This window comes from Hippoglossus hippoglossus, chromosome 16 (genome assembly GCF_009819705.1).
Source record: "Hippoglossus hippoglossus isolate fHipHip1 chromosome 16, fHipHip1.pri, whole genome shotgun sequence".
In the NCBI taxonomy this organism is placed as follows: domain Eukaryota; kingdom Metazoa; phylum Chordata; class Actinopteri; order Pleuronectiformes; family Pleuronectidae; genus Hippoglossus; species Hippoglossus hippoglossus.
The window spans coordinates 10,829,583-10,848,195 of NC_047166.1; the positions used below are offsets into that span (position 1 = coordinate 10,829,583).

Genomic DNA, 18,613 nt, shown 5'->3' on the forward strand with positions numbered 1-18,613 from the left:
AAGGAAGATTGAGATGGAGGGGACAGTTTGCAGAGGCACGGAGACGATGCAGAGTGGAGGCGAGCAAAGAAAGAACGAGGTGCTTGCATGGTTGAGAGAAATGTGCTGAGGAAGCCAATACGGACCAATAACGTTTTTAACTGATTGCTCATTAATGAGAGAGGGAGAGGGGGAAGGCGAGAGAAGAGGGGGTGAGGAAAGGGGTAAGGAGTGCCCCCCCCCCCCCACGTCTGGGATGCTGCTGCTTCTAAACCATGCTGAGAGGTGACTGCATATATATTTTGTGAATTGGCCGAGGGTGTCAGATTTCAGCAAACATTCCCATGTGAAACGGATGACTATGAAATAATGCAAACACTTTATAATGATTGAATTTGGGTAATTGGTGTCTTGGCATGGCTGTACTCAAACCTTCAGCCCCTGAGGCTATTAATCTGGTTTTTAAACTTTTCCACTGTAGGTGCAGTATGTGCCAGGGTAGATCACCACTGGAGCAATCCACTGTGCATTTCAGAGTCATACCGAGCTGCCCTTTGTCTGTGCAACTGTCGGGGCTGCTGAGAGATGCAATACCGCACAGGTAATAAATCTGAGACTCTCTCCTCCTCCTGAATCGTCGGACTCGTCAACCTGCTCTGTGTCGACTCCCTTCAGAGGAGAAGCGAAAAAACAAAATCATGTGAACAGAGCAGGAGAGTGGGACGCAGATTGTGTGTCCTCGGTGTCATGGGGCCACCGCAACGTGTGGCTGCAGTTGTCGCATAAATGTGCACACACGGAACAAACCCACTCACACACCAAGTGGTACAGTACAAAATCCTGCTGCAGATCCAATGCAGTGACCAGCACATTCTCCTGAGACTCCCAGTTCCCGCACACACATTTCACCAATCACTTTAACTGCAGCACTGTCAGCTCTGTATAGTCTTATCTCATGTAGAAAACCATGGGGTTTATAGCAGGAACGAGGGGAGTAATACCTGAAATAATCTGCTGAGTTGAATGATTTTATTCAATTAAAAATGTCAATGACAAATGGTAAAAACCTCAACGACTACAAAACATTTATTTGGTTTGTTTGATCGTTCCTGGTGTCGCGTTTGCACATAGCGAGAAGAGATGGGAACTTCCCAGACAGGTTTCCAGCCGATCAGAGGTTCTTGCGACATTGCAAATGTTTTTGCAATGTCGCACAAACCTGTTGAAAACCCACCAGTGCAGGTTGACAACTATACACACACACACAGAGTGAAGAAACTGTGGCAATAACTAAGCCAATGCCACAATCCTAATATTTCAAAATTTAAGTTGAATTTTTTAATTTCCAAAACCTCAATTTTATCCAAAGATTAAATCTGTTTATTTGTTTTGGTGGTATAAAGCTACACACACACCTTGTCCCCATATTCAATGAGGTCTCTGTATGAAACTGATCAACACTGAAGTCTGATCATTTGCAAGACGTCTCTCGGGGGAGCTCTCACCTTTTTTAAAATTCAAATGTCCCCAGATTATACCCCATACCACCAACAGTCAATACCTATTAATTACTGGACGCCCACTTTCGATGCAGGTCAGTACAAAACAACCTTTTCACTGCCTGTTGGGTAATTGTCTCCCAGATCTCATTAAAAGATGTTGGAACTGGGGGGGGGGGGGGAAATGAAAGCGACAAAGAGGAGAAGAAGGAAAACAGACACAAATGGAGGGCGGGAGAACGAGTGTAAAAATCATCTTTACAGGATAAATCTCACCGGGGGGGTTCCCACACACTCAGCTCCCACTAACGTGTGTCAGGTTCAAACACTCCAAAAGGAGTTGACTCCAAAAGCCAAAACTTTGCATCAATAAATCGGTTTATTAAAAGAATATGTTACAATTTATTACAGTAAGCGACGTAACCAAACACTGTCTTAAACTTTACATTTCAACATGTCAGAAGAACCTGCAGGTCGTCAAACCTCTATCCTCTTCTTAGAGTTTCCCTATTTAAAGCCAAACCATGTCAGGTGGAAAACTTAACAACAGGGATGTTGAATTTAACACTGTTATTTTACTGATATAAATAATGCATGTGACTCTTGACTTTACTCAGAATGAGAGAGAAGAAGAGAGCGAGGTGAGCCAAAGAGAGTTGGACAGATCGGACCACGTCAGAAGAACTCTGCACAGAGGTGCACACTCAACCTCGGGATTGAAGCGTTCAATAGAATCTCTCACACACCCACCAAGGTCTGTTGAAGCTTAATTTTCACCCTGCACAGCTTTTTAGAACCAGCACCATCTTCATAACGAGCTGAAGTGAGGGCCACTTACTTTCAGATAAAATATAATACTGTCAAAATTCTTAGTACGAGCCAAACAAGGAGATCGGGTTGGGCTGCAAATGAACATTATCATTCATTGACATTCAGTGGCTTCATATCGGGATCGCACAACTATCACGTTACCATTTTACAAACGTCCGACTTATTCACTAAAAGGCAAGTTTAATTTAAAAACGAATTATAAAATTAGCTGGTTTAAGTTCTATTTTTGACATAGCAAGTTTGGTCTTTGCGCAAAAACAGCTGGACACATGAGCATGAAACTTGGTGGAAGGAAGCAGTACGTTTTAGGGGAGAAAGAAATTAGCCATATTTAGGCGACTGAAATTTAAGATATTCTGAATTTTGGTATGTGCTCTAGTGGGCGCCATTCCAGTTTTACATGTAATTATATAAAATAGTTTTGGGAAATATCCTGATTAAAATCATAATAATGATTCTGACCACATCACTGAGCCCTCATCGCTTTAATGCTCGTAGCAAGGGAGCATGTGATATCTGCAGGATTAAGTAAGAACTACAGCATATGGAGCAAATGGAGTGTCAGGTTTACGATGAAGTTAATGACTTAAGTCCGGATTGCATCATCCGATAATTATATTAAACCTTATAACATTACTATTATCATTATTACATTATTCTTAGAATTACAACATTAAGGGCTTATTTAAAGCTACAATTTATTACGGTTACTCTGCAGTTATGTGACCAGCCGCTCCAGACCCTTTAATGAATGTGCGCAGTGATCTTTTCCATCATGTTGATGGAGAGTGCAAGCTGCTCTTACTGCCCAGAAATCCTCGTCCCACTTAACCTGATTCCAGAGTGCACGAGTGGTTTAACAGAGTAGGAACATACCGGCTACAGAGATAAATAGTGCTGCGTAAAAAAAAAAAGCCATTTGAATTACAGGCCTATTATAAATCCTGCGGGAGCTCTCGGGAACAAACCAATCACGGCCAGCAGGTAGGAGGAGGAGGACCTCTGCTGATGTTTCTGAGTAATACACACCGACCATATTGAACTAACCTGCTGCCTGACTGGTCAAGGCCCCGCAACCTCACAACACTCGCATGGAGACTTAACAACTTATACTAACATAAAAGTTTGAGGCATGGATCTGCACAGTGCACACACCATCTGATGATGCAGTGCATTATCACACCGTAGTCACTCAAACATGTATGTAAACTAAATAAGACCTGGCTTACTCCAGCATCATGCCCACCACCTCCTTCTCAGGTTACATTTCCTACGTCTGAGGGTTGTAAATACTGTTTGATAAAGTGCAAATAAGTCTAAAGTTTAGCGTATTCCCGTCCATGTGTCCAACCATCACATCCGTCTGTTCTGTGCATCCTCATTTGGAAAGAAAAAAACAGTCCTGCGACACGGCTGCCGTCTCTCTCCCTTCTCTCGTTTGCCACATTACAATGTTTACAGTTTTCTTTTATAAATGCAGATTAAGCGCCGAACAAATCAATTTTTTTTGCACATGACATGATTCAGTTGTGACTTAAGATTCTGAGGGCCTCACTCTGTTGGGCCCCCTGCAAGCATTGCTCAAGAAGACAGTCAGTGGTGTCTCCCTGTGGTCAACCCTCAGTATTGCTGATCAGTGTTCCCCTGTTTGAGCAGAAACAGCTTCCACTTTCCCTTGTTAGTCCACCAGGAATTCATTATTCATGTCCGCTGTCTTGTCCAATCGGTACGCCTCCTTTTTTGGACAGGTCACATTCCACTTCAAGTCTCTTCCAATAAGAAAAAAAAAGGCTTGTACGAATCTGTGACTTTAAGTCTGTCGACGCATCCTTTCTTTTTGACAGAGCTCTGCTTATTGCATGATTATGATGTGCTAGATCCAAGAGTTTCTGGTTCGAAAGTGTGCAGCCTTATATGCTTCTGTTCATTAGAAGATGTTGATTTGCATGTATCGGGGGGGGGGGGGGTAGTTGTGGTTGACGGAGTTCAAACGATGACCGTGTTGTTAATAGCTGTGTTGCTGGGCGTGGGGCTGGATGAGGATCAAAAGTAAGCTGAGTCCATGACGACAGTGTTTGTAGTTAAGAGGTAACGATCTCCCTTCCTAGGTGCCCCCATCCCTTCTGTGCCTCAGCTGCTGGAAAATATTCTGCAACAGAAACAGCAATCAGGGCGACAGTAAGCAAGACACTCAACCTCAGGGAACAGAGCGATTCAGCCAGGCTGTTGCTGGACCATAGACTGGACAGAGGCAGGCAAAGCCTTACCTTGCCACACATACCATCTTTACTGCAGTTCTTATTGTCCTTGTCTGTCGCCTCCTCTTCCACCTGTACACACAAGAACAGTGAGTAAAGGGCGCGAGTAAATAGGCTTTAATTTATGTTGTATGAGCAGGTAGATGGTCCTTACCTCCTTCCTCCACTTCAGCTCACAGAAGACTCTCTCGAAGCATTCGTGCATGTAGTTAAACTGGACGTTCACAGTTAAAAAGGAAAAGAGAATTTAGGCTCAAAAAGACAAATCTGTTATATTTCACTTCAAACAAATCCTTCAACATTTATTCTCTTTGTGATGGAGGGATGGATGAGAAGATCGATATTGCTCTTAAGCTTGTATGACACATATGAGGTCAGATGAAAATGTAAAAAATACACCTCCCAGCCCCTCTACAGATTATTATCAAAATGTTTTATCTCATCTGTACAAAAAACAAACCATAAATCATTAATTTTGGGATAGGATCATTAACTTCTTGGATTCTCTAAGCAGAATGTGAACCAGCATATTTCCAAAAATATTTAATTAAAACTTGATATTACATCATTAAATCAATTTATCTTGACCATCTTTATTTTACTTAGACACTAAACGTAAAGCATGTTCAGCACTGAGGCAACAATTCAAATACTGTACATGAGACGAATACATTTATTATGAAATTGCAAGCAATTAAACAGTAGAATAGTCAGAAAACTGGTTATTCAAGTCATTCTTCTATAAAACTGTATATATTACTTTCAACAGAGATGATAGTTATAGTTCAAACAATGCCATATTTCCATCTTATTTTATGACTGTAGGAGCCCTGTTTCTCTAGAATACTTTGAGTACTATATGACATTTATAATAATGATTGTGTGATACTCACATAAGGTGTAAATATCTTGACCCAGCGTGGTTTCTTTTCTCCTCGTGCATATTCAAAGCAGAAGGCCATTCCCTCTTCATCGGTGTCCCACCTCTGCATCTCCCCCCAGTCGAATGCAATCACTTGGTTCTGCAACAACATTGAGGCTTTATGATTCTCCTTCCTTTATACAACAAAAAAAAAAGCCAAGTTTATTTAAGTCAAACACGCTGATAAACAGTTGCCCTTACCTCGAGTGTCCCTTCCTCGGAGCAGGCGTGCAGCTTGAAGTGGTGAATGCTGATGGCTGTGATGACGTGGCCTTTGCGCCGGGAGTCGCAGGAACAGTGGGGGAATATGATCTCATTGTAGCCCTCACAACCCCGCAACAAACTCAGATACTGAGAGAGGCAGAGGACAGAGGAGACATGATGCAAGACATTGTTTTCACTGTTTATTACAACATGTAGTTCAAATGCAGGACGATCTTAAAAGCCAGAAAGCAGAGTATAGGCAGGTGCTGTAGAAATTATGTGTGACTCAGCTGGAGAAGTTTTAATCTTGAGGGTAATTACCTCCACTAGCGAGGTTATGTTTGAGGCCCTGACCGTGTTTTTTTTTTTGTAGGCAGGATTATACAAAAACTACTGGCTACATCCACACTCCTACATTTTCATTTAAAAATGCATCAACCCTGCTGCGGATACGGCGGGTGTCCACAGAACACCGGAGTTATAGAGCCCCTTAAACGGAGAAGTTTGGAAACACTGGAAGCCCAATTTTAGTTTAGAAAAATTTGTGGTGGAATTTTACAGGCAGAAACAGAGATGTTTGGAAACATAGACACTCAAGCTGATTGGGTCTTTACAGTCATGACGTAGCCTTTGCCATTTTCAAAGAAAATATAGTAATGTGGCTCTAGCCAGTTAACGGATTTCCATTTACACTGTGTGCAATTAGAGCAGCTTGATTGAATTCAAAAGGGACTGTTGGGCCTTGGTAGAGATATGCAGTCTAATAAGTGACGTTCTAGTTTATTTGTATTTTCAGACAGAGGAGAACCCACTCGCTTTCTCGGTGCACATTGTTTGTGGAGATTAATGTCTGTGAGACTTCAGTCAAACCTATCAACCACCCACTGTTAGAACACCCCCCCCCCCCAGAGGACAGCTTGTTGCACCTTTTCCACTTTGTTCATAAATAACACACAGTGAAGAGAAACTGAAGAGGTAGATGAAGAGGAATAAGACACAGTGACCTATAATGATTAACTGTGTGTGTGTGTGTGTGTGTATGTGTATGTGTGCGTGTGTTGATAGGGAACATGCTGTACTGTGTGGCTTTTGGCAATGTGAGAGACTGACCATGGACATCTTCTTCTGCTCTGCCAGTTTTTGCAGCTGATAGGATTTCTGCTCTGCTTTGATGAAACCTTTCTTCACATCATCTACAGCCTGCAAAGACGGAAGCAGAGAGGGGACACTGCTAAAACAACAACAACAACAACAACAACAACAACTACACACACCACAGAAGAGAAAGGCACATACCTGGTGAAAGAAATAGTTGACAGCAAGCTGGTTGTCATTGAGCAGAATCTCTTCTTCTGTGGTGAAGAGCCACTTGCGCAGGGTGAGACAGGTTCCTGGAATGGCTGAGGTATAGTTCTGTACATACAGTTTGTGGGGGAACTCATTTGGGGCGAGTTTACGCACTGGAGAAGAATAGGGCGAGAGAAAGGGGGGGGGGGTGGGGGGAGAATGAGGTATCTTTCTGAGAAAATACTCAAATGAATGTCCTATAGAAATATGACAGGCTGAAGATAAGAGTTTAAAAAGTCAGAGATATAACTTATAGCACACACACTAAATGCAAGGAAACATAGCTTTAATCAACCCTGAAATTAAGAAGTAACCAGCGTGAAAAGGCAAGAGCAAGAGAAGTGATTCATCATCTTGTTTTTAGAAGAATTCTAGCTGCTGCCTTTGCTCCAACTTGGAAATGAGCGAGGCTTTGGTGTGGAAGGAATGCAAATGTTTATGCTAATCTAATGTGAAACTGATAAAAGAAAACAAGGATGACCTTCTCCAAACCACTGAGGGATTAAAAAAAAAAAAAAAAAATCTCAGTTCTTGTCTGCCAGAAAGACAAAAGTTTGGCTTCTTTCAGCAAAAATGTCATTCTCATGTAAATTCCCCCTTGTTTTTGCTGCTGCTGTACTCATGCTTCTGTATTTGCAGTTACACAATTGCGAAAAGTTAATGGAGAATAAATTCAGTGGTGCTGCATGGATTGAAGGTAACCACTTGTGACAATGTCAACTGAGTTGCCTTAGTCTGACTTTTTCTTTTTAACCACAAAAACCTTGGGAACCCGAGGACCTGTTGAAGTGACGCACATGAAAATTCATCTTCAATGATGATTTAGTGGATTACTTTGAATAGGAGGAATCATAACACTCAACACTTTCCTTCTGCTGCTCCCACGTTTGTCGACGTTGACGACAACTGAAGGGTAAATTTAAGGTTGTGCCTCAGCATACACGGAAAATATTCTCCCAACATTACGCCTCAGTTAAATGCTCTCACTCACCGAATGTGTGATTGATGACCTCAAAGAGAGCAAAGTAGCTGGCTGTCACACTGTCCACACCTAGTTTCATTACCACAGCCTGACAGAGGGAGGAAGACACAGAATGAGACAGGGTGAAAAGGCAGATTCAAGCATATGCTAGATGACTGGAATAAAGTCACAGTTTATATAGGTCTATTATGTGTACATGTGTTTACCTGATAGACCTGATCTGTGGTGGAATTTTTGCGAACTCTGACAGTGAGCGTGGTTTTATCGGGCATGGCTATTCTCAACTCCACATCCGACACGCCGTTATAGTTCTAGTTCACAAGAGGGAGAAACAAACTGCACAGTGAGTCACAGACAGGGAGGACTATTAAAAACAGACACCAATAGCTTTTTCCATCTTACCTCATCTGATTCAGACAGGAACTCCTGCATGATATCACTTTCTCCAATTACCCGTACAGAGCACACTACAGAGAAACAACATAGTGTGATGTCAATACTTGTGTATTAATTCTGTTTAAACACCGACATAAATGTATGAATGGACAACATTTCCCACAGATCGTTCCAAACGTATTGCCTTTTTATTGTGGCCTTATTAAATCACTTCTTGAAAACTTTTCCCCCTCACCTTTCTCCAAATATTCTTCCAGGCCTCTGCGTCTTGCATCCAGCTGCTGCTCTGACAGGGAAAAGGGCCACTTCCCAGGCAGCTTAGGGAATGTAAAGTTGGCAAACTCCCGCCTAAGGTTTTGGTGTAGGATCACAAACTCTCTGTAACGCTTGGAGCACAGCTGCCTGCCTGCCATGTACACATTATACACCTGGAAGGAGAGAGCAGGGGTTGAGAAACTGATGAAAATGAATGTCTTAAAGCAATGACGGTGAGTTAAAGACAATTGATCTACTACCAAAATCAGGATTAAATACAATACTGAGTTGGATTTGTCTTCTTTCAATCCACTCGTTATCATCTATCAATGCATTCATCCACAGGTCCACCCACCACAAACTTTTCCTGGTTCAGCTCAGTGTGCTTGTAGCTGGGCACAGAGATGGGGACAGCCTGCTTGTCGGAGTAGTCGTAGCAGGACTGAGCTGAACCGTCGTCTCCGGGATCCAAGCAGTCAGCCTCCTGGGGCGGGACGGGCAGCACGGCCAGCACAAGCTCCCTCTCCCCGGCCCGGATCAGGTCCACCACCTGCTTGTGGGTTGCTCCCTCTACATTCACTCCATTACTGTTTAACAGACACAGAGACATAGATGTTAGGATGGTGAGCATTTCATTTATACACTGAAATACACTAAATTAAAGTTAACTGAATCTCCCTTAAGTTAGTAAAATATGAAGTTTTTAAAAGGATAATAACATTGCTTATATCTATAGCTTATTTTAAACCGTAGCTTGTATTGGACTAAGTTAAACTGAAACCTCTGCAGTTGCAGACAAATCTTGTAATTTAATACAATTTAATTCAAAAATACACAATACTCCAAGGTACAATTTCATGTAGTAGTCAATTCATCAATATATCTGTGATACTTCAACATCAATGCAAAAACAGAAGTGAAACAATTTTAAAGAAATGTCCCAAAATGAATAAAGAAAGCAAACGAGCTATCATTTGAAAATAGCTTGAGTTAACATGAGCAGAGTGACAGAGGCCTTGTCCTCCAAATCCTTCTGGATTTTCCCCATCAAGAGTAAGACCTCTGGTTTATGGTATCAGCACGGCTGAACATGAGCAACACAGGGCGGGTGACCTTTGGCAGCCATGTGTCAGAGGCATGACAGTGTTGTTGACAGTGCTGTACCAACCTGACCTGCAGTTAACTTGACTCAAAACCGCCACAACATCTTTTATTTAAAAAAGTCCCAGCATCACCTCAAATGTTTCCCTGACACTTTAAAAAAAAAAACATTTCTAATGTTATGAATAGGTTGCAAATATAAGTATGATTTTAAAAAGGAGGTCAAACCTCGATTTGAACAACAACACCTAAGAAGCCAGCAGTGTCTGAGGGGTTATTCATATACTAGAATACAACCCACGCTGTTCCTCTACTACAAAGAAATATACTTTGAACTTCTCAGACAGACGAAACTACATTCTCAGGTCTACTACCACAAACTACCATAGCATACCTGAATAGCTTAAGAGGGCTATGCAACAGGTTTGTGAATATCCTGATCCCAATCATATGATCCTCAGAGCATTCACAGTTGGTATATGAACACGCCAACAATTTTACTGTCACAGCTAAGTCATGTCCGTCTCTTCCTAATGACGGCTGTTGAGGTGGAAAATGTCAAATTAGTGTCCCTGGTTGTTTTGATCATTCGGAAAGCAGTGAGATCACATCTGGCAAAACTATGTGCTGGAGGCAGCTTGTGTGTGTTTGAGTAGTTTTTGTGTTTTGTGTTTGCTCACAAACAAACCAACATACAAACAGACGCACAGGCGTGTAAACATAACTTCCATGATGGGGGTAATTACCCAGCAGTGCCTGATATATAACTAGATGCTATGGAAGTTGCCATCCCAAGCAAAAACCTTCCAACTGTCCACAGGAGCATGAGACTAAACCTTCAGGTCAGGAAATGCTTCAGATAGAAGCAGTGAGTGACAACTGATCTGCTATGTCAGCCATGACGTCACGGCATGGCTGACGTTGGCAGGGCGACAGAGGACTAAAGCTCAAGCTCTCTAATACCTAATAACACAATGGTGAGAAATAGCTACGCCTGAATATATAATCGAGCCAGAGGAGGAATTCGGAGTCTGGGGCTTACACGGCAGAGCTGAAAGATGATGACGTAGATAGAAATACACAAAGACAAATGGGGAACACGTGAAGCACAAATGAAACCATCTTACAGGTTTAGTTGGAGAAACAGCAAATGTCTTTTACAACTAAAAACACTGACTAAGCATTTTGGCTGCTCTCTCATTCCAGCAGCTTTATGACTATATTATTGGCACTTGATGTAGTGGCCTTCGCACTTGCACCATCAGCACAACTGAGCATATAAGCAATAAACAGCTTTAAAGAGACATTTACCCTATACATCCCATAGTCAGTTTTTCTGTCTTTGCAAGTCAATGTAATAATTACTTCCTTAATGTTTTATGTCATTACATCGCTACTTGTGAGTTAAGTGTTTTCGATTTTGCACTCCAACCAAGCGCACTTATTACACACGCACAAGAAAAGATGCTCATACACACTCTAAAAGGCTAAACATGTAAAAAAAAAAAGGATATACATGGCACAAACTTAAAATTGTGTCAAACATTACCCGCAAACATTATTCCTTTATTGTGCGAAGCGGGAGGCTGAACAAAACTAGTCTATAGATTATTCTGCATCAAGGGCTGAGACGCAGGAGTTGGCTGTAAATGTGCAAAGAAGTATTGATTGCAATGAGAAGAGAAGAGGCTGTGTACCACTGCAGATTGTATGCAGGCCATCCGCTGTGTGTGTCCTTAGTTACTGTGTGTGTACATGCTGTCCCTGACAGGAGGGCAGAGAGGCTCCATGCACCAAAGTCAAATCTTCAGCCCACGAAGATCTAGCCATATTTGGGCCTGTCATATTCACTGTATGTGTAGAAATGCCATTATACAGTAGTAGTATGTGGTAATATTTAGTGTTGTACTTATATCTGTCATCTGAAGAATGGCCTGTGCCTGAAATGTTACCTACTTGCGAGGTCAAATAAATAAGTTTATGAAAGCAATTGGAGAGCTACGTGATATTTCTATTTTAGCCTCTCTATAATTACAATTGTAGGTTTACTCGCTGGACTTAAATTGTTACTTAGTAAACCAAAATATTTCTGTTTTAATTAGTGTAGCAGCTCAGAGTGGGAGGATTTTGTTATTTGGATCTCAGGTATATTGTCTTAGTTTTAATGTATTAAAATGGCCCCTTTTTGCTGTTGTACTCCATAGGAGAAGAAGTACACAATTGACGAGAGGATTTTGATATTAAACTCTGTCTGTCAGAATAAACAAGGATCGCCTCCCAAGATATTCACCATCCGGCCCTTTTCATCATATCACAATGCTGGACTCCACCGGTTACATATGGGACACTCAGTATGGGACATTCCCAGATGAGGCCAGTAAGGCACGGCCAGTTGGAGCGTACACTGAAGCTGCATAGGCTTAGGAGGATACTGACCCAAAAATGGATGATAGAGGGCTGATATCGAGAGGTTGACAGGCTTCCCTTCGAATACAACATGCAAATAAATGCAAACACAAACATCCTCACGCTCGCCCACAAGCACACACAGAAATAATGGGGTCAACAAACTGCCAGGTTACTGCAGACCATCCATTAACAAAGCAGTGTGCAAACACCAGCCAATGAGACGGTGGATTTTGGCGAGTGAAGCCAATCAGAGTTGAACTGACGGTGTCCCTCCCTCTCTGCATCACCTTATTCCACACACACCAAACACAGTGAAGCGCCAGTGCTGATCCTGAGCTGTTTGCTGCGTGTTGCTCTCCATAGCAACAAAGCCCAACATCAGCAAACCATCTCCATGCATACTAACGGCACCAAAGAGGACAGGCATCCAGAATGCAGCAGGGATAGTCACATCAAAGCCAAGGGGGGGTATTGATCCAGCACACTCAATGATGCTGATGATAATGATTTGACTTTTGATTAGTGCAAGTAAAGCAATCTACTACACTGGATGCAGTGTGTCGTGTGGAGATGTGCCGCACGCTGCATCTGGCCTGGAGGATGTGACTGTGCACAAGGGATGACTTGAGGATGTTTGGCATGCTGTGGATGAGAGGAGCAGGTTGACAGTGTGACGGGAATCCTTAATGATGCCTGGATCCGTCTTTTTGCTTTTTCTGTGACACTCACAGACTCTTCTTTCATGAGGGTGAACGGCTGCTCTGCCCCCTGAGAGGAGCAGTGTGATGGTGCACGCACACGCACGCACGCGCACACACACACACACGCACAGTGTACAGTAAATGATGCTCACTGTGCTCGCAATGTATTTCACTGACAATCACACTGAGGTGAACGAGTCTCACCATCATACTATATTTTGGTTAAGCTAGCAGAGTAGCAGCCACTTACACCTCAAGGATCCGGTCCCCCTTCGAGATACCGGCTCTGTCTGCAGCTCCCCCCGGTAGAACGGCACTGACATGCTGCAGAGGAGCGTACAGTTCCCCGTTAATGCTCCGCAGTTGTCCTCCTTCACTAACTTGGCCCCGAACATTGAAACCGTAGCCCGAGTCGGACTTCACTATCCGGACCAGCCGCGGGCCCGGGGTAACGGTGGTCGCCGTCTGGCAACTGCCGTCGCCGGTTCCCGGTGTAACGTTACCGCCATCGGAGCCGTTCCGGGAGGAAGGGAGAGGCAACGGAGGGACCGACGAGCAAGTTTCTTGTCCCTCGACGTCCGCCATGTTTCTACGCTGTTTGTATCATCCACCCCGGCCGGCTACCATCAAAGAAACCCCACAAACATTAGCTGGTGGTAGCGGGCTAATCGAGTCGGCTAGCTCCCCGGCCGAGATACGCCGGAAGAAGCCGAGAGAGTCCGATGATGGGCGAGACCGCCCCAGGACGCGTTCCATGTGTGTCAGAGCCGCTCTGCGCGAGGAGAGGAGAGGTCCTGTAGGCAGCGTGGTTCCATCCAGACCACCGGTCCAGGCATGAAGTCAATGTAAAACACCGGATTGTTTTCAGACACGTCCAAAAGCTTTTCAATGAATCAACACCGGAGGGGAGACTACATTTATAATAACTTGTTTTATTTCTCTAGCACTTATCTAAGCAAGGTTACAAAAGTGCTTCACGAAATCCAAGGCAAAGAAATGAATGAACTGAAATAAAAGGTATTCAATTATGTACAATTTTAAAGGGAGAGTTCACCCAAAAATGTCAAATTCACTCATCATCTACTCACCACTGGGCCGATGGAGGGGCGGGTGAACCGTTTGAGTCCACAAAACACTTTCAGGGGTAAACTGTGTTGCAGCCAAATCTAATACAATTGAAGAAAATGGCGACCATTTCTTCAAACATAAAAAAAACAACAGAGAAAAACATGCAATGCCTCCATACTGCTCCTGTGCTGTCATCCAAGTGTCTGTTAGCCCCGACATTCAAATTTGAGTTGAAACGGCTTCATGTACACCAAGTTTTTAATCTAAATGTCCTCTGACATCGTTCTCCGGAACTGCGTTCTTGCATGGATCACAGAGGACCTTTAAAAACATGGTGTAAATGACACAGTTTCGAGTCAAATTTGAATGTTACGGACACGTGGATGACACCACATGAGCAGTTTGGAGGCATTTTATCTTTTTTTAATGTTTTATTTTAAGTTTGAAGAGTCAGTCACCATTTTCTTCAAGTGTATTAGATTTGGCTTCAACGCTGTTTACCCCTGAATCTCCAAAAGTGTTTTGTGGACTCAAACACTTCACCCACCCCTCCATCTGCATAGCGGTGAGGAGAGAATGAATACATTTTCATTTTAGGGTGAACTATCCCTCTAAACTTCAAGTTATAACATATTAAGGGCGAGAACTTATAATTTATAGAGAAAACCCAACAGTTCCGACAATGATCAGCACTTTGGCGACTATGGAGAGAAAAACGACCTCATTAACTGGAAGAAACCTCGAGCAGAACCGGACTCAGTGTGGGCGGCCATCTGCCTCGACCGGTTGGGATGAGCGGAGAAAAATGGGGAAGAGAGGAGAGGTGGGAGGTAAAGAGGGGAGAGAAGAGCAAAAGGGAGGAGAGGGGGAGAGAGACCGGGAACCAGAGGTCTAGTAGTGGGGGGGGGGGGAGTGGTCAGACTTCTCAGGCCTGAATGATTTAAAAATCTAAATATTGATCTTATTTATTTATTTTCTAAGTACTTAATAAAAATTGCTGAAACTGGCTGAATAAATAGATTGATTGACTAAAATTTGTATCCAAAAATAGTGGAGGCTTCCTGAGGCCACCTGTCTCACCCCTACAAACAAATGGTTTAGTCCTTGCCACCACGCCTCTTCTGTCAACATAATGGAGTGACTGCTGGAGAAGTGATGTTCAATAATTATGTAAACGTACAGTCTGGGAATCAGAAAAGAAAAGAGAAAACTTGACCAAATAATGTTTTCTCTACAATACTAAGAACTATAATCAAGTTTAAAACGGATTTTAATACATATTTCCACTTACCAAAGTTCTATGATAGCTTGTGTAGAGCAAAAGAGTTGAAGAGAATGAGATAAAAGCACAGACACAAACCTTTTACTCTTTTGTGTTTTTTGTGCTATTCCTGTCAGATACGCCTCTTTTCAAACCAGTAAAACCAGAGTTGGTAGGCTGCTCGGTATATTTGCATGTAAGCATGTGCATGAACATGGATGCATGTCGTGTCATGTCATAGGGCTTTATTAGAATGAGTAAAGTTAGCATCTGTGAAATCTTAACGGTAAACAGTGGCCTATCTAGAATGTATCCATGGCTGTTGTTTTGTGACAGCTGTTGTGACCATATGTTTGTTTTTTTGCATTCTTTCATTCACACTTCCTACTGGCTAAATGACCATCATGTCCATTCTCCTCCTTTTAGAACATACTGGGAGGAACACACGTCCCCTTTATTTTAAAGTTAAAATTGTTGTTGGGTTGTTTCCTAATTTGTTTGTAAACCATACAAGCAGTGACATTACAGTGGGAAATAATAGGAAACAAAATGGGTCCTTAAATGAGGAACTGACACTTAAATTCATATGTTGTGTTGAAAGGCAGAACAACAGACACACACACACACACACACACACAGAGCAAAAGTTTTAAAGTGTCACATCATTTATTTCAGGATTTTTTTGGTCACTGGTGTCATTCCTCAGTGATATAACACATTCAAGTCGACTCTCCATAATAAACTACAGAAGCTATAATTATGAGTATGTGTGATTGACCAACCTTTCCTCCTCAGAACATAGGACAATGACATGTATGTTTTATAAATGTGACTGTGTCGCTGGTTCAAGTCGGAACACTTAGCTTTTAATTCTAAACCAACGAGAACGTTCTGGGGAACGTTTCATCGTTTCATCATCTCGGCGAAGGCCGTCACAAAAGTGATAAACTCATTGATGTCAACAGCACCATCCTTGTCGTCATCCATGGTGGCGAAGAAACCTTCCATTACATCTTTGCTGGCCTACAGAAAGAAAGTCAGGGGTTGAAAGAAAATTGTAAAACATTAGAAATAGGACAAAGAGGCATTCTCAGCTCTGTTTAGCAATGGGTGTCCATCTTTTCTACTTACATCCGTTGAAGAGAGTGAGAGAAGAGCACAGAGACAAACCTTTTATAGCTTTATTGGCACAACCACCTGTTCAAGTTGCCACCCTTCTCTCTCTCTCTATTTTCTATTTTTTCTTTCTCTCATTCCCCCGGGCCACTCTTCAAAAGGTTATCGCTGGAATTTCCTTGGTTTTGGTTTCCCTGTCAGATACGCCTCTTTTCAAACCAGTAAAACCAGAGTTGGTAGGCTGCTCGGTATATTTGCATGTAAGCATGTGCATGAACATGGATGCATGTCGTGTCATGTCATAGGGCTTTATTAGAATGAGTAAAGTTAGCATCTGTGAAATCTTTGGTAAACAGTGGCCTACCTAGAATGTATCCATGGCTGTTGTTTTGTGACAGCTGCAAAGCTAAGGACAAATCCCATATGTTTTTAAAACTTTTAAATTACTCTATACCAGTGGTCGCCAACCCGTCGATCGCAATCTACCGGTGGATCTCGCAGTCTTCACTGTCGATCCCCCAACTCTCTGGACTCACTGGCTGTCGTCGCGCGGCAGATCAGCTGTCGATTGTCTGTTTTTCACACGCGCTGTGTGTCCGCTACTGGCGGCGGAGTTGTAGGTTTATCTCCTGCATTTCCTTCAAGAACAAGTTGATTCATGTACTAAAGTAAATGTCAGGACTCTTTCGGTCTGTCGATAACAACCAAAGCCCCGTTGGAACAAATGAGTGGATTTAGAAGGTGAAACGCTGGAGTGCTTTTACTTTGAAAGGGGTTCGGGAAGTGATGTAAATACGTTTGTGTCATAGAGAGATTAACATTGTGGTTCACAGCAGAATAAACAGAGAAAATGATCTTTCAACTGATTTTTAATGTTTATCTGATGAATTGATGTCACAAACAAATGGTTGCAACACTTTCTGTATGCCTTTTCAAAAATAAAAGCACTCAAACGTTTCTGTTGATGGAATCCATTCCCTTGTTTAAAAAGGTTTTTTTATTGTGAAATATTTGCTGGAACAGAAGATGCACGGCTTCATGCTGTGTAGTACTGGTATTTATTTGAGTACAAGGGACTTCTTTCATACAAGGAAATAATCATATTTGTGGCCATATTCAAATCAAAGCCTATATTTAAAAACATTGCTGCAGTAGCAGCTCCTCTGCAGAACATGTTGTGGAACTGAGAAGCTACATATTTTGCATTGTAAATATGAATTGATATTAATTTTAATATTGTGCATTGAATAGAAAAATTTGCACAACTGCCTTTCTTTGTGTATATTTATTTATTCTACATTCAGCCTTTAACAGAAATTGCAAAAAATAATAAGTATGACCCTCCTAAGTGGGTTTTTTGGAAGATATCAACAAAATCACGACTGTTTGCTGTCCTGGCTCCTAAATGGTGGAATGAGCTCCACATTGAGATCAGGACAGAAAGTCTACACATCTTCCGCCGCAAACTAAAAACACACCTCTTCCGACTATACCTTGAATAAAAGTTTAAACTAACAATTTAGTAGCACTTAAATGGCACTTACTTATAGCACTGTGTATTTTTGATCTTTTGAAGAAATTGTACTTTCTTGATTCTTGTTATTCTGGGTTTATTCCTCATGGTTGATGCACTTATTGTAAGTCGCTTTGGATAAAAGTGTCACCTAAATGAAATGTAATGTAACGGTAGATCTCGGCTTAAGTTTGGAATTAAAAAGTGATCTTGGGCTCGAAAAGGCTGGTGACCACTGCTCTATACGGAAACATCAGTAACCTGAAACTTCTGAATGACTAATTTTCTCGATACTGTGATGATAATATCAATATATTCATAGGTTGAAATACAGAAAATTGACCGTCCACACCCAAACCACACCCAGAAGCTCAATCAGGCATCTTATGCTAATACTGCATATTAGAAATCAATTATTGAAATAGACTACAACAAAAAATATTTTCTCTCCAAAAGTAAGAACAATAATCAATTTTTAAAAGGATTTTAAAACATATTTCCACTTACCAAAGTTCTATGATACCTTGTGTAGAGCAAAAGAGTTGAAGAGAGTGAGAGAAGAGCACAGAGACAAACCTTTTATAGCTTTAGTGACACAGCCCCCTGTTCAAGTTGCCACCCTTCTCTCTCTCTCTATTTTCTATTTTTTCTTTCTCTCATCCCCCCCTCTTCAAAATGTCATCGCTGGAATTTCCTCTTTTGTGTTTTTTTGTGTTTTTCCTGTCAGATACGCCTCTTTTCAAACCAGTAAAACAGAGTTGGTAGGGTCTG

At 42.1% G+C, this 18,613-nt stretch overlaps 1 protein-coding gene across 2 annotated transcripts; it reads right to left on the reverse strand.

Annotated features, from left to right (window-relative positions):
* Positions 1-1,838: 1,838 nt before the first annotated feature.
* snx27b (sorting nexin 27b) lies at positions 1,839-13,684 on the reverse strand. Of its 2 annotated transcripts, none has more exons than XM_034610422.1 (13): positions 13,135-13,684; positions 9,029-9,260; positions 8,654-8,846; positions 8,425-8,489; positions 8,229-8,333; positions 8,032-8,110; positions 6,990-7,153; positions 6,804-6,893; positions 5,691-5,840; positions 5,461-5,589; positions 4,722-4,781; positions 4,577-4,639; positions 1,839-4,458 (listed from the first exon to the last, which is right to left on the reverse strand). In XM_034610422.1, the coding sequence occupies exons 1-13, from the start codon at positions 13,467-13,469 to the stop codon at positions 4,414-4,416; spliced, it is 1,710 nt and encodes a 569-aa protein (XP_034466313.1). In that variant the 5' UTR covers positions 13,470-13,684; the 3' UTR covers positions 1,839-4,413. The 2 variants fall into 2 exon arrangements, with proteins under 2 accessions (XP_034466313.1, XP_034466312.1); XM_034610421.1 differs by having other exon boundaries at positions 4,591-4,639; positions 13,135-13,683.
* Positions 13,685-18,613: the final 4,929 nt, after the last annotated feature.